We start from the raw sequence: 14,125 nt of genomic DNA, 5'->3' as shown, positions 1-14,125 counted from the left end.
TCTAATGTTGGTATTTTATCACCCAATTTAGCAATAAACAGGAATAAATAGGAAAAAAAAGAGAAACCACCTGAATGCTATCAATAAACAATGAGATGAAAAACTAAGTTCTGGTACTCCCAAACTAGAGAAAATCATGCAGCTGTTAAATAGAAATAAATTAGATGTATTTATCCAAAGAAATTAATTTAAAATGCAAATTTCAAACCAATACATTTAGAAAGTGCCCATATGCCTGAAGCAAGGTGTGGAAGGGCACTCACTAAACTGTTAACATCAGTTACCTCCAGGGAGTGGGAAAGGAAGACAGCACAGGGAATGAATTACTAATTCAACTTTGGATTGCTTCATTTTTTATAAGATTATTAATCAGCTTTGTCATTTAAAGTAATAAAAAATATATTTGGGGAGAGGAAAAAATAGGACTACTTAATTTTTTTAACTTACCCAATAAAATGTAATACAGTAGACATTCAAAAAATATTTGTGGAATGAGGTAGAGAGAAATAGGAGGGAGATGGAATATGTTTAAATTTAAGTGTGTTTGTAAGGGATAAGAAGATGACCATTAATGGAATGACAAAGCACTGTAGCTCCTATAAATAATGTGAGGAAAGGAATAAGAAATACTTGATAAAGCTGGCAAATAAGAAAGTGGAAAAAAGTGAAAAAAAAAAGTAAAATAAGTAAGTAGACATAGATGTAAAGGATAAATACAATATAGTTATTATTCCAATAAATGTAAAAGTGTTGAATTCTCCTATCAAAAGAAACAGACTTTTCATGTTAGATTTAAAAATTCAGCTAGGTGGTGTTCTCTGTAAATACCTAAATAAACATAAAACAACAAAAGTGATATTACTCACAATCTCTACAAATATAAAAGATTCCAGGGCTTCCCTGGTGGCGCAGTGGTTGAGAGTCCGCCTGCCGATGCAGGGGACACGGGTTCGTGCCCCGATCCCGGAGGATCCCACATGCCGCGGAGCGGCTGGGCCCGCGAGCCATGGCCGCGGAGCCTGTGTGTCCGGAGCCTGTGCTCCGCAACGGGAGAGGCCGCAGCAGTGAGAGGCCCGCGTACAGAAAAAAAAAAAAAAAAAAAAAAAAAAAAAAAGATTCCACAATAAGCCTAATAAGAAATGTGTAAGTTCTTAAGATAAAAGCTACAAAATTTTTCTGAAGGACGTAAAAATACCTAAATAGAACTTTGATTTTCTTGGATGAGAAGATGCAGTACTGTAAAGACATAAATTCTTCCTAAATTAACATTCAAATTCAATGCAATTCAAATCAGTAGTCCAACAGGATTTTTTAATGAAACCTTATTCTAAGGCACACAGAGAGAAATAAAACATTAGATTAACAAATAAAACTTAGAACAAAAGTCATCAAGAGGACCTTATTCTACTCTATATGAAAATAACTGTTTGCATCCAGTATGGAGTTTAGTGCAGAAAATTTTTGTTTCAGACTTGCGCTATCAAAGCTACACTTTGCAAACTTGGAAACCTCCTAAATGCTTATCAAACTGGTTTAATACATAAAGGTAAATCCAAAGAATAGAACACTATATAGTAAAAATTATGACAAACATGAACATTCACTGGCATTGAAAATTTTTTCCTAAGATATTATAAAGTAAAAAAAATATTTTATTTCTACCTTAAAAATACCTAGAAATATGTATTAACTGGGTTAAGATCCATGGGGCTGGAATTATGAATGCATTTTATTTTCTTTTTACTTTCAAGTTTTTCATCAATAAAGTGTATTAATTATAAAATAAAATTCAAATTCAAAAATCACATAATATTAAAAGAAGAAAGATACTGAACAATTTTGTGTACGTCAAGTACAGCATTAGGTGCAAATTAAGGTAGAATATCTGAAGCCAGAGTATGTAGCCAGGGGTTAGAAAGAAAAACAGAGTGAGGGGACAGCCTGAGGAGTTCTGTTTTGCTTGCTAGAGCACCGATGTGAGAAAAGAGGGGGATAGTACGTAGGTGACTACTGAGAAAGTGGTTATTTACTAGGACATCTCTAGAAAGTTAAAAATGTACCCCTAGGATTTTTAATAGTTCATTAAAAACCTACCATCTGTGAATTTACTGAAACTTTTAAATGACTACACTTCAGGCGAACAAGTGTTTCAATTTTTAAAATGTAAGCCAAGTAAGCATTTTTTAGATGCAGTCAAATGAATAATATTTTATTGGATTGAAAACTTCTGTACTTTGAAGTAAAGTGGCATTTCCTTAGTCTAAAACTATGTACCTTAAGGCTTGAAGGTTTCTGTTCTTCCTTTGGTGTTGTATTCTAGAATTTTAATAACAATTTCAGATTCTCCTAATTTATAATTAAATATACATGTATATGTATACATATATCTCTATTGCCATTGTAAATCTCCATTGTACAACTGTGGAGTTTTATATTTCTAGATAAAGGATTTTTCATTTCTTTTAGACTGTATTCATGTATGCATCCTTTAGTTATTATAGTTTGCATTCTTGAGACCTATAGGTTTATTACATCTTTGCTATAATATAGCAACCAGAAATTAAAGAACTCACCAAAAGAAGTCATTTAGGGAAAATCAACTCTCCTTTCTCCACCCTCCAATCTAGGAAAGAGATGCTCACTGTTGTGTTTCTAAAGGTTGGGATGCCTTCCGCCTCACATACAGACGTGCAAAAGTGAAGTGTCTTTCTTTTTCAGAGTCTTAAGTTGGATTCAGCTAGTGGATTCCTGAAAGTGGGAGTGGGTATGGAGTGGAGATGAAATGTTTAAGGGACAGGGAATTGGGGGAGAGAGAGAGAGACCTGGCTCTCACTTGTGTACCCAGCCCAGCTGGGATCTTGCTGCAGAATGCCTTTGAAGAATGTCTCTCACCCTGGAGAGCAGTGGAAAGATCTCAGTGTCAGTACAGTGTTATCCCTTGAAAGGCATCCCTGAGTCCACACAAGGCAATGTGTCTAACCCATGTCAGAGGACCAGGGCTGGCCCAGCCCCACACAGCAGAGGAGGAGCAATAATGATGGCAACCTTATGGACTTACGCCCCACACCTCCCCTGTTTTCTGGCACTACAAAAGCCTGAGGTTCCTGTGTGATCCCAAAGGGAAGGGAGGCAGCTCTAATGATGACTGAGGGTGGGTTTCCTATCAGGTGGATAAAAAGACGCTCTAAGCAGATAATTTGTATATTTAGAGAAATGAAGGAACAGACAATCCTTTGCACCCTAGTGCTGTAAATTCTAACTCAACATGACCATACGATATTCTGGATACAAATACACCATTGTTTTGCACAAGGGCAAAGTAATGTTTCTCACTGTGTTTCCAATATCCTTATTACTGATATCCAAAATCCTTACTAGGATTTTTCTGGCTGCCTTTTTGTGGGCACACATTTGACTGATAATAATGAATCATCTACAGAGACATCTCCCCCACTACCATTTGCTTATTCATAACCAAGAGCTCATTCATAATCAAGAGCTCAGACAAAAAGCACAGAGCCCCCAGGAAGCTCTGAAGAACTCAGAGGCCCAGAGCTGGGTCCTGAAGGACAGAGAACACAAAGGATGTGTCAAATTGTTCCAGGCAACGGGAGCTTTGTGAGTAAATGCACAGATGAAGAATGTGTGGTTCATTCAAGGAACCCAGAGGAGACCAGGATTCTTCAAGAAAGGAGGCCAGCTAGATGACTCTCCTTGTCTCTCTCGACTCTCTTTTTGGCAACTCTCCTGATCTGTGGCCACATGCTCAGCATGGACCACACTTTTGCTCTCATTTGTCTGCTTTCTGAAGTAATGTTAGGGGGCTTGAGGGCTTTGGTCCAAAATTAGCAGTGTTTTATGGGGTAAGGGTAGGGCAGGACTAGCACATTTTCTCCCCGGAGGGTTACTGACATGTTTCTGCTCAGATGAATATGGTTCTCACCTCTATGGATTCATCTGGTCAGAGCAGGAATGCACGTGAGTCTACACGGGGATAGAAGGAGTGGCTCTCACACGGGGAGTCCAGCTCCAGACCCAGTCTGTCTCCTTCTCTCTCTGTGTCTCTCTGCCTCTGTCTCTGTCTCTCTTTCTTTCTTTTTTCCTTCCTTCCTTTCCCCTCCCTTTTCTTCATTCCTTCCTTCTTTCCTTTTGTTTCATAAAAAAATAAATTAGCATTCTGGTTTTAAGGATGTGAGATAGCATACCAAACTATAAAGGAAGATTATTCATTAGGAGACCTTTAAAAATATGCACTCCTGGGCTTCCCTGGTGGCGCAGTGGTTGAGAGTCCGCCTGCCGATGCAGGGGACACGGGTTCATGCCCTGGTCTGGGAGGATCCCACGTGCCGCGGAGCGGCTGGGCCCGTGAGCCATGGCTGCTGAGCCTGCGCGTCCGGAGCCTGTGCTCCGCAACGGGAGAGGCCACAACAGTAAGAGGCCCGCGTACCACAAAAAAAAAAAAAAAAAAAAAAGAATGAGCGGGACACTGTGGGAACTCACAAATACATGAAACAATCAATAATAGGGTAGTCTGACACCGTGTATAACGGTGGTTACATGTATGGGCTCTGGAGTCACACTACTAAGGCTCACATCTCAGCATCACCACCAAGAATGGAAATAATAGTAATTAGGATTGTTGTGAGGATTAAGTGAGTTCGCTTTTATAATATTAATATATAGAGAGTAGCACTGTTATAGAACCAGATGGCAAATCATGAATCATAGAGGTTCACTATATAGTTCATAAAGCTTCCCTGTTCTCCTAACTGGGAGAATGTAGTAAGTGTAATAAGTAATTGCCAAAAAAAAACTAGCTCTGTTTCTTTTGTAAAAAGGAAAATAGGGAAAGGGAGGATGGATAAGGGAAAATCTAGACCACACTGTAATCAAAAGGGAAGTCTTTCATGTAAGAGATGGTACTATATTGATTCTAAGGAGTAGACATGATTTAAAAAGAGAGACAGAGAGAATGAAAAGACAAGCACAAAGAAAGCCAAAGACACAGGGCTGCTAATAGTTGGTATGAATGTGAGACCTGTAGCACAGCCCTAGTTCTGTCACTAATTAGCTATGAACTTTTGAGTAAGTTAATTATCATGGACCTAAATTTATTTCCTTGTGTGAATGGAGTTTTGTGAATTATATTACAGATAGTTTTATAGCCTATATTTCGGTCATCTTCATAGTTCTCTCTAGTTAAAAAAATGTGGAGGAGGACTGCAATATATACTGTGTCCACTAGATGGCAATAGATAGCTTTGTAAATGGAGGTCTTTCAAGAAACTGAAGATGTCTAATAAGCAAACAAGAGTGTATTTAAGGTTCTCGAGAAACAGAGAGATGACGCTAATTCCTCATACTGAGGTCCTTATTGAGATTTATAAGATAAATAGAAATCATATGTTTTTAATCCCTTTGTTTTAGACCCACAGGTATTCAAGGGTCATGTTAGGACATTCTGTTTTAAACCTTTACTGCTAAGATGGGTTATTTCATAACAACGAAGCAAACACAGAATTGCTTGCATGAGGTCCAATTCTGAACTGAGCCAGTAAAACCCCCCAAAGGTCCTTACTCTTAGTCAAAAGTACTAAGTCAATCATTCTTAAACTTTTTCATCATAAAGAGCCGACAATCCAATTATTACAGAATCCAAGGCAATAAATTATCCTACTTTAAAGTGACTTTGGCAACACACTAGAGGTAGACTCATGAAAGAGATCTTTGAAATTCGTTTTTTACTTTGCCTATAGCTATCTAATAAACATTCCAATCCTTTCTATATTACTGTCTCAGACTGTACAACAAAAGAAGCTATATATTGTTACTGCATGGTAGAACTGATACTCAAACTGCTTTCAAGATGTAATATGCAGCTACATTCTTCCTCAGAGAACAATCTCTATTACAGTTCTAAATCTAGGATCTATAAACCATATTCATTACTAGTTTTCTTTCTAACAGTGGCATAAAAGGCTATTTCTCAATCAAATCCAATATCACCTTCAGTCATGCCACAAAGTCAAAAGCTACAGGCATGTCATATCCCCAAAGCTTTGCCACCATCACCAGACTCTGTTTTGTTATAACTCATGGACTTCAAAGCAAGATGAGGTATCCTCCAGAAATCAATGACTTATGTGTCAGGGTCAGTCAGACATGATGAAAGGGAGGAGAATAATCAGTTAAACCTGGCATAGGTAGATACAAAGCAGAGCTATAGAAAAGCTTTCCTTAAGAATCCAGGTAGGGGCTTCCCTGGTGGCGCAGTGGTTGGGAGTCTGCCTGCCGAAGCAGGGGACACGGGTTTGTGCCCCGGTCCGGGAAGATCCCACATGCCACGGAGCGGCTGGGCCCGTAAGCCATGGCCGCTGAGCCTGCGCGTCCGGAGCCTGTGCTCCGCAACGGGAGAGACCACAGCAGTGAGAGGTCCGTGTACCGCAAAAAAAAAAAGAATCCAGGTAACAGGGAAATCTATAGAGACAGAAAATAGATTACTGTTTGCTTAGAGTTGGAGGCAGAGATGAGGGATGGAGGTGAGAGCTTTAGGATATGGGGTGTCTTTCTGAAGTGATGAAAATATTCCAAAATTGAGTGTGGGAATGGTTGCAGTATGTCGTTGGATATACTAAATACCATTGACATATACACTTCAAATGGATGAGTTGTATGGTATGTGAATTAGTCTCAAAGCTGTTTTTTTTAAAAAGGAGGTGGGAGAAGCCAGGTGAAAGGTGAGTCAACAAATCACAATCAGGGAAGAACATGAGACTCACACTCAAGAACAATCCAAGGTAAGGTTTACCAGGCTTGTCACATAATCAATGCTTATATCATAAAAACCTTCTTTTTTCCAGAATGGCCACAAAGAGACTGTTCTTCTTTTGGGCCAAACTACTACATCTCCATCAAAAATACTTACTTCTTAAAGGCAAGGAAAAAAAGAGAAATATTCCATTTTTAAGTGGGTTTTTAAAAATCTGGATTTCAATTTGACCTAGACTAATACAATGAACCAGGCCATAGTATCAGTTTTTAAAACATGCAAATCAGTAGAATCCCTAATACACCCTTTGCTAAGTCAGTTAAACTGAATTCACGCTCTATCAAAGGGAGCCCATTCCCTAAGGTAAACAGTGCAGGCTGAGACTCACAGTTGACGATGTCACCTTGAAGCTGCAGAATCTGAGGAGCTGGCATCGTGAGGACAACAATATCAAACTGCTCAGGGGAGCCTGTTTCCCTGAGGACTTCCCACTTGTCATTTCTCAGGTTGATCTGGGTCACACACTGTCTGAAGTAGATATCAGCACCTGTTCCAAAAGCAAAATCATATTCACATCATCAGGATTTTCCATACGAATGAGAGGGAAGAGAAGAGTCACAGACTGGATCCACTCAGATGAATAAAATGGTAAAGTGCATCTTGTACAGCCCCTGGGCTTCACTTTCTTTACTTTCTATCTCGTTTAATGGGAATCCCTCCCTTCTGGCGCCCTTGGACCTCCCTAACAATGCCTGCTCTGGGGGAAAAAAATACTACTACTACAACTAATAATAATAGAAACCATAGATATCTTTCATTAATCATCTACTGTATGTCAAGACTATGCCAAACACTTGATATACATTATACAAATTCATTTCCCAGATAAGGAAACAGATTTAGAAATGTCACGCCATGATTTAAATCCACATCCACCTGACTCTAAAGTTCATTATCTTTGTAGAGCAAGTATACATCTTAGTAAAGCTGTAAAGAATTCTCTCTAGTAATACCAAGAAAGAGCAATATTCCCTATTAAAAGTATCAATATTCCCTATTAAAAGTATCAATATTCCCTATTAAACCTGAAAAAAAAAACTCTGAAGAGAAATCCAAGTCTCATCGATAGATCGATTACCTTTATGACAAAGAATCAAAATGAAGAGAAATACAATCTGGAATGTTCTCTCATAGCATTTCCCTTATTTGCATTTATCACAAAGATATTTTAATAATTATTTGAGTAGTTATATGATTAATATTTTCTTCCCTTTTAACTTAAAAGCCACAAATTATGCCTGTTTTTTCTATATATAGCATATAGCATATAAAGTACTGGACTTGGCATGTACTAGGTATTTAATCAATATTTGTTTAAAAGACTGAATCATGAACCATAAACTGAAAGATAGGAAAATATAATTGGATCATTAAGTCTCCTTGGTATACTAGTACTTACCTCACATTCCAGTTGTGAGAAAAATATGATGTTAAAGCAAATCTACTTTTATTTGGCCTCGTGAATAGAAAAGAAATAAATAAAAATGGAATAAGGGGGGAAAAGCACAATGAAAGATCCTGTCCATCACTGCATGGGACACCTCGTGCTCCTAGCCACTAAACATCCAGCTTAAATCCAACCTTTGCCATGAAGCTTCCTTTCCGTAGCTACTCCAGCCCAATGTGATCCTTCTCATCTCGACAATCACTGCCTTTACCACTCATTCTGACATTGATCCAAAGTATCTCTATGCTTTAGGTGTGTCTTATCTATCCCAAAATACTCTCTTGGGCTCCTCCATGTCAGGTCTCCATATCTCATATACCTTTACATCTTTCACATTCCCTTGAATAACTCTACAACATAGTAATTACAAATTTTTTAAATCAAATGCAAATATGGTAGAAGGAATGAGGCCCAGGGGTCAATCTCTCAATATATGTAGACCTTGAAATATGTAGACTCAAAATATGTAGACCTTGAACTCAATTATATAAAAATTCATTTTTTAAAAAAGCAGAAAGTATGTCACAAAATGGACTTATTGTTGATTTATATATTATAGTGACACTTTCCCCTGCTATTTTTCTGTATTTTCCAAATTTTCTACCAGTAGTATGTAATTCTTTTTTAAAAGTTACTTTTGAAATAAATATTTTACATAGTGATAAGAAATCTAAAGTACTCACACTCTCAACAGACTGCACAAATTGAAAGAATAAATAGGTTTTTACTAAGAATTGGCTAAGTTAGAATGAATATATGTATATTTATATATCTTAGAAATCTAAAGCTATATCACTATACCTACCTACTATGTACAAGGTACTATTAGATTCTGTTTGAGCTACAAATAATTAAATATGACCTCTTCTGCCAAGAGTTTCCAAAGCAAAATTGGAAAATAAAGCATATAGTCCCCCAAACACGTAACACAAAAGGATGTAGGTACAATGTATTCAAGGAGTGTCCCTCAGCTATAAGAGGCAGGGACTTTGGTTCATGTATCATTAGTGCCTAAAACAGTATATAGTAAGCACTCAGCAAATGTTTATTGGATGAATGGATGTATGCATGCATGGATGGCTAGATATATAATACAATTAGTAAGTACTTGGAAATTTTAGTAAGTATGCACATCTAATTTGGATTAAGTAAAAATCATGATGGAAATGAGATTTTTTTTTTCAAGTTGTATGGTGGCAATATATGAAGCTGATGGTGACATTCTACAAAATATCCAAATGGTGTCACCATCTGTGATGGTTAATTTTATGTGTCAACTTGACTGAGTCATGGGGGTTCCCATATATTTGGCAAACATTATTCTGGGTATGTCTGTGGGGTGTTTTTAGAGGAGACTAATATTTAAATTGGTAGACTGAGTAAAGCAGGTTGCCCTCCCTAACATAGGTGGGTATCATCCAATCAATCAAAGGCCTGAATAAAACAGAAAGGCTGACCCTCCCAGGAGTAAAGAAGTCTTCCTGTCTGATAGCCTTTGAACTGGGACATTGTTTACATTGTTTTATTCTCCTGCCTTCAGACTTGAACTGAAACATCAGCTCTTCCTGGGTCTCAGGCTCACCAGCCTTTGGACTGGAACTGTACCTTTAGCTCTCTGGGGTCTCAGGCTTTTGGACTGAAACTAAACCATCAACTCTCCTGGGTCTCCAGCAGACCTTCAGACTTGCCAGCCTCCAAAATCACATAAGCTAATTCTATATGATAAATCTTTATATATATATATATATCCTCTTGATTCTGTTTTTCTGGAAAATCCTGATGAATACACCATCATAGACTAAATCCTAGATGGAGAAATGGCCTCACCCAGAATGGTATTTACTATGTCCTCATGTTGTATATTCAATCTCACCGGCCCCTCCCATGCCCAGTATCAGGGATTCTCAGAGTTCCCAATTAGTAATATTTGATGATGGAGACCAAAACAGCAACTATTCTAGAAATAGCTTATGAAACAAAACAAATACTCAGCCTTATACCTTTCCTCAGTGATCTTCAGTTGGGCAATTATTTATGATTCATCAAGAAGCCTATTTCTGTTTTAAAAAATAAATCATTTATCATCCAAGATTATTTATCATCTTTTTCAAAAAAATCCATTTTAAAACACTTATAATAAATATAAAGAACAAATGAAAATCCTCATAGAAAACGAGCAAAGGTTATGAATAAGACATTCACAAGAAAAAAAAGTACAGACGTGGTTAGTAAAACAAAGATGCATAAACTCATTCATAATTAAGTAAATGCAAATCAGAACACAAGGAAATACCATTTTAACCCATCACATGGGCAAAATTTTTAAATTTCCATAATATCAGGATGTGTGGAAAGAGACGTTCTCCTTCACTATTGATGAGATATTCTTTAAGAGGAAGAGATGGCACAACCTAGTTACATAAAAAATGCACATACCATTGACACACCTACTGTACTGCTAGGAACTGATCCTACAGATATGCTTTCAAAAGTATGTCAGGGTTAAACATTGCAGTAATATTTGTATTCGCATAAACCAAAACAACCCCTCACCACCTCCCCAAACAATCCACATACTTACCAGAAAGTTAACAGTTAACCAAATAACAATACACACATACCATGTAATACTGAACAGGCATTGAAAAGAATGAAGCACACTGAATTTGCTGATATGAAAATAGACCTAAGATATGATTCACTCTATGATTATGCATCAGTCAAGAATCTCCAGAGAAACAGAACCAATAGGATATATATAGACATAGATAGAGATAGAGATTGATTTATTATAAACATAGATGAGAAAAGTATAGAATGGCTTATGTAAAATAACCTCATTTATGTTTTAAAAAAGAATATATACAAATATATGAATAGGTAAATAGAGACAGCCACGTAGAACAATAGATAGATGCATAAACATTTTTCTGGAAGCATATATTGGAAACAATGATTACTTTAGGGGAAGTCAACTAGCTATTGAGTGGTGAGTAGAACATTTACTTTATTTTATAACTTTCTTTAGAGCATTAGTATTTAATTATGTGTATAACTTTTATTTTAAAATGCTAACTTTAAAAGAAGGTAGAAAAAAATCTATTCTCACCTGATTCTTTCAAGTAGTGGTTAATAATTGAAGAAACTCCTTGAGGTGCCACAAAGTTACAATCTCCTTCTTTTATCACCATTCCTTCAATAGGAGAGGTCAGAGGCTTCAAAACACCACGAGCTAACAGTTCATCATAAAAACTGAAATAAATCAATATGTATAACATAACTATATGCTACACTTAGCTCTAAATACTATATTCTCTTCCAAGAATTCTTAGAGATTACAATCCTAAATAATAACTAGAAATCTTCCTATGAACAACTCAACATATGTTTTGTGTTAATAAAAACTATAATTCAGGTGAAGAACGGAAATGTTTTGAGAATCCATAGTCTTTTGCTAATCTTAGTCAAAGGTCTATTTTCTCATATATTTCAAAATTAAAGTCAGTGAAAATAAAAAGAAAGGTATTCAATACACCAGTTTTAAAGCTGGTTAAGATTGACTTCCATCACAGCTATCTGTCCTCTTCCTCAGCACCAACATACGAACTCTTATTTATTGAGCCCTTACTATGTTCCATGCAACACCTCATCTGATGGTCACAATTGGATGAGGTATGTATTACAGTTTTCCCGCTTTACTCAGGTTAACCTTTTACTGCTAATACGATCAATGATGATAACATAATTTCACGATATTACAAGAGTCAAAGTTTAACCCTGCTAAAAATGGATGATTTGTATCTTTTTACATCCTACAACCAGTAAGACAGATTCCACCCCTTTCGACTAACTCACCTCTGGTGTTTTTTGGCATAATGAGAAGTGCAGGTGATGTACTGGGCACCCAAGTCCACTGTGCTCTGCGGATTATGAGGACTGCAGGCTGTGGTCATTCTTCCCCCTTGAATTAGTCCCCAGGAAAATGTCTTAGTGCATTAGAATGAACCTTTTGCAGTTGACGCTATTCACCCCAGGTTACCACAAATAGATTACTTAGAACTGTTTGAGGAAATATTTTAAAATTTTTTTTAAATTTTTTACTTTCATAATAATTAATACATTTTTAAATATTCTGTTTTCTCCAGATTACAGACATCTAGAAAACGTTTTTTTATACTGAAGATTTTGTCATCTAACATTGTCAGGAATTAATTAAGAGACAATTTGGTCACTGAGTGTGAGATTTGTTTAAAAGAACACATGAATAATGCGCCACCCTTCAGCACTGTGACTGAGGCATCTATTTACCTGAGTAAAAGGAATGAACGAACGGGCAAAAGAAAACAAAATAATGAATGAAATGTCAGAATGAACGAATCAACGAATGCTTTCCCTCTTGCAGTCAGATTTCAGGAAAGTGACAGGATGCTGTCAACTAGATCTTCGTAAAGTCTTGGTCAACGGGCACTTGAGGATTCTCATAATCTAGAGATAAGCCTCCCAGGCACAGAGCGGCCAAGAAAAAAATCCATTTCTTAGCGACAGCGGCAGGCCCAGGCTTTGCAAACTCCAGTCAGGATCCCTCCCAGGCCGCTCAGGCCGCCCTCTGAAGTGCTCTCGGTACTCCCGCCCCACCCCCCGGCCCAGCCGGGGTCGCCGCTTCCACCCGCGCGCCCTCTCAGGCCTCACGGGCGCCGGAAGTCTCCGATCACATGACCAGACGCCCGCCGAGCTGCTGGATTTTCTTCACAGACTTACTCCGGGAGGGCCCAGGCCACTTCAGAAGCCATGGTCCCCGCCGGCTTCTTTTCCCCGCGTTTCCCGTTTCGGCCAGGAGACGACCCACCTGAGTCCCCAGCCTTGTCCCACACAGCGAGGTGCAAAGGACGGGCCGCCGCCTTCCTCAGCAGCGCTGCGCACAGGCTTCCCGTCAGCCCGGCGCCCACGATCAGCACCCGCGCCATGGCCCGCTGTCTCCGCGGCGGGGTGGCCGGCCTGCAGTAGGTGCAACAGCCAAAGCTCAGCGGGTTAGAGATGTCGGCTCCGCGCTCCGGGCCTCACCCGATCCCTGAGCAGTTCCTCGGCTGGCCTGCAGGGGGCGGAGAGGAGGCGACCGGGGCTGAGGGGATGATCAGCGCTGAAGACCAGCAAACCTTGGCCTTCCCCTTGGTTTGAGGGCCAGGAGCTGGCTTCCAAGACAGGCTGGCCCCATCCGATAAGCTGTGAATTCCAGCCTGCCCCTCGCCCCCCAGAACCTGTAAATCATGTAGGTCAGAGTGTGAGACCTCGCCTCGCCACAGGGTAGGCACTGTTTTGCCTACACTGCTGCAGGCAAAAACTTTGAAATGTATATAACTTTATTCATTTCAAATCATTCCCTACATATTTTAAAGTATGTATCTTAAATATATCAAGTTAAATATCATATCAGTATAATACAATTAAATACACCAACTCACAATCATCTTTATTATGAAATGTTAGGACAATGAAAAGCTTATGCCTATAGAAATTGTGCTGTAAAACTAGTAAAAGTCAATCATAAAATGCTAAATCAAGCCCAAATGTGGTGTTGTCTTTTTGTGAAGTTAATGTAATGGATCGGACAAGCATGTGTAGCTATCAGGCCAAACATCAAAGGTCTAGCTTTAAAAACCAAAAACATCAAGATCCAAGCTAATGGTTTAAATCACTTGGTGATGGTTGGCCATTCTACCTTATGTAGCCATGAGAATGATTCGGGGTCCCATGGCTAGCTAGGATTTCAAGGCCATGTATAAAAATCCAGATTCTCCTCATTGGTTTATACATGTTTCCTTTTCTCAGTTTGAAGAAATTGGGCCTGGAGA

The 14,125-nt window shown here is 38.4% G+C and overlaps 1 protein-coding gene across 2 annotated transcripts in view; it reads right to left on the bottom strand.

The window, feature by feature from the left end:
* Window positions 1-13,347, bottom strand: part of RNLS (renalase, FAD dependent amine oxidase) — a 287,408-nt gene extending 274,061 nt beyond the window's left edge. For both annotated transcript variants that reach the window (XM_060102407.1, XM_060102417.1), the window contains exons 1-4: window positions 13,123-13,347; window positions 12,132-12,237; window positions 11,386-11,528; window positions 7,158-7,316 (exon numbers count right to left, since the gene is read on the bottom strand). In XM_060102407.1, the coding sequence (XP_059958390.1) occupies window positions 7,158-7,316; window positions 11,386-11,528; window positions 12,132-12,237; window positions 13,123-13,240 (526 nt within the window). In that variant the 5' untranslated portion in view covers window positions 13,241-13,347. The remainder of the gene's footprint in view (window positions 1-7,157; window positions 7,317-11,385; window positions 11,529-12,131; window positions 12,238-13,122) is intronic.
* Window positions 13,348-14,125: the final 778 nt, after the last annotated feature.

Source organism: Mesoplodon densirostris, chromosome 1, assembly GCF_025265405.1.
Source record: "Mesoplodon densirostris isolate mMesDen1 chromosome 1, mMesDen1 primary haplotype, whole genome shotgun sequence".
In the NCBI taxonomy this organism is placed as follows: Eukaryota; Metazoa; Chordata; class Mammalia; order Artiodactyla; family Ziphiidae; genus Mesoplodon; species Mesoplodon densirostris.
The sequence above is the reverse complement of the archived record's forward strand: the minus strand, read 5'-3'. Positions and strand labels throughout refer to the sequence as shown.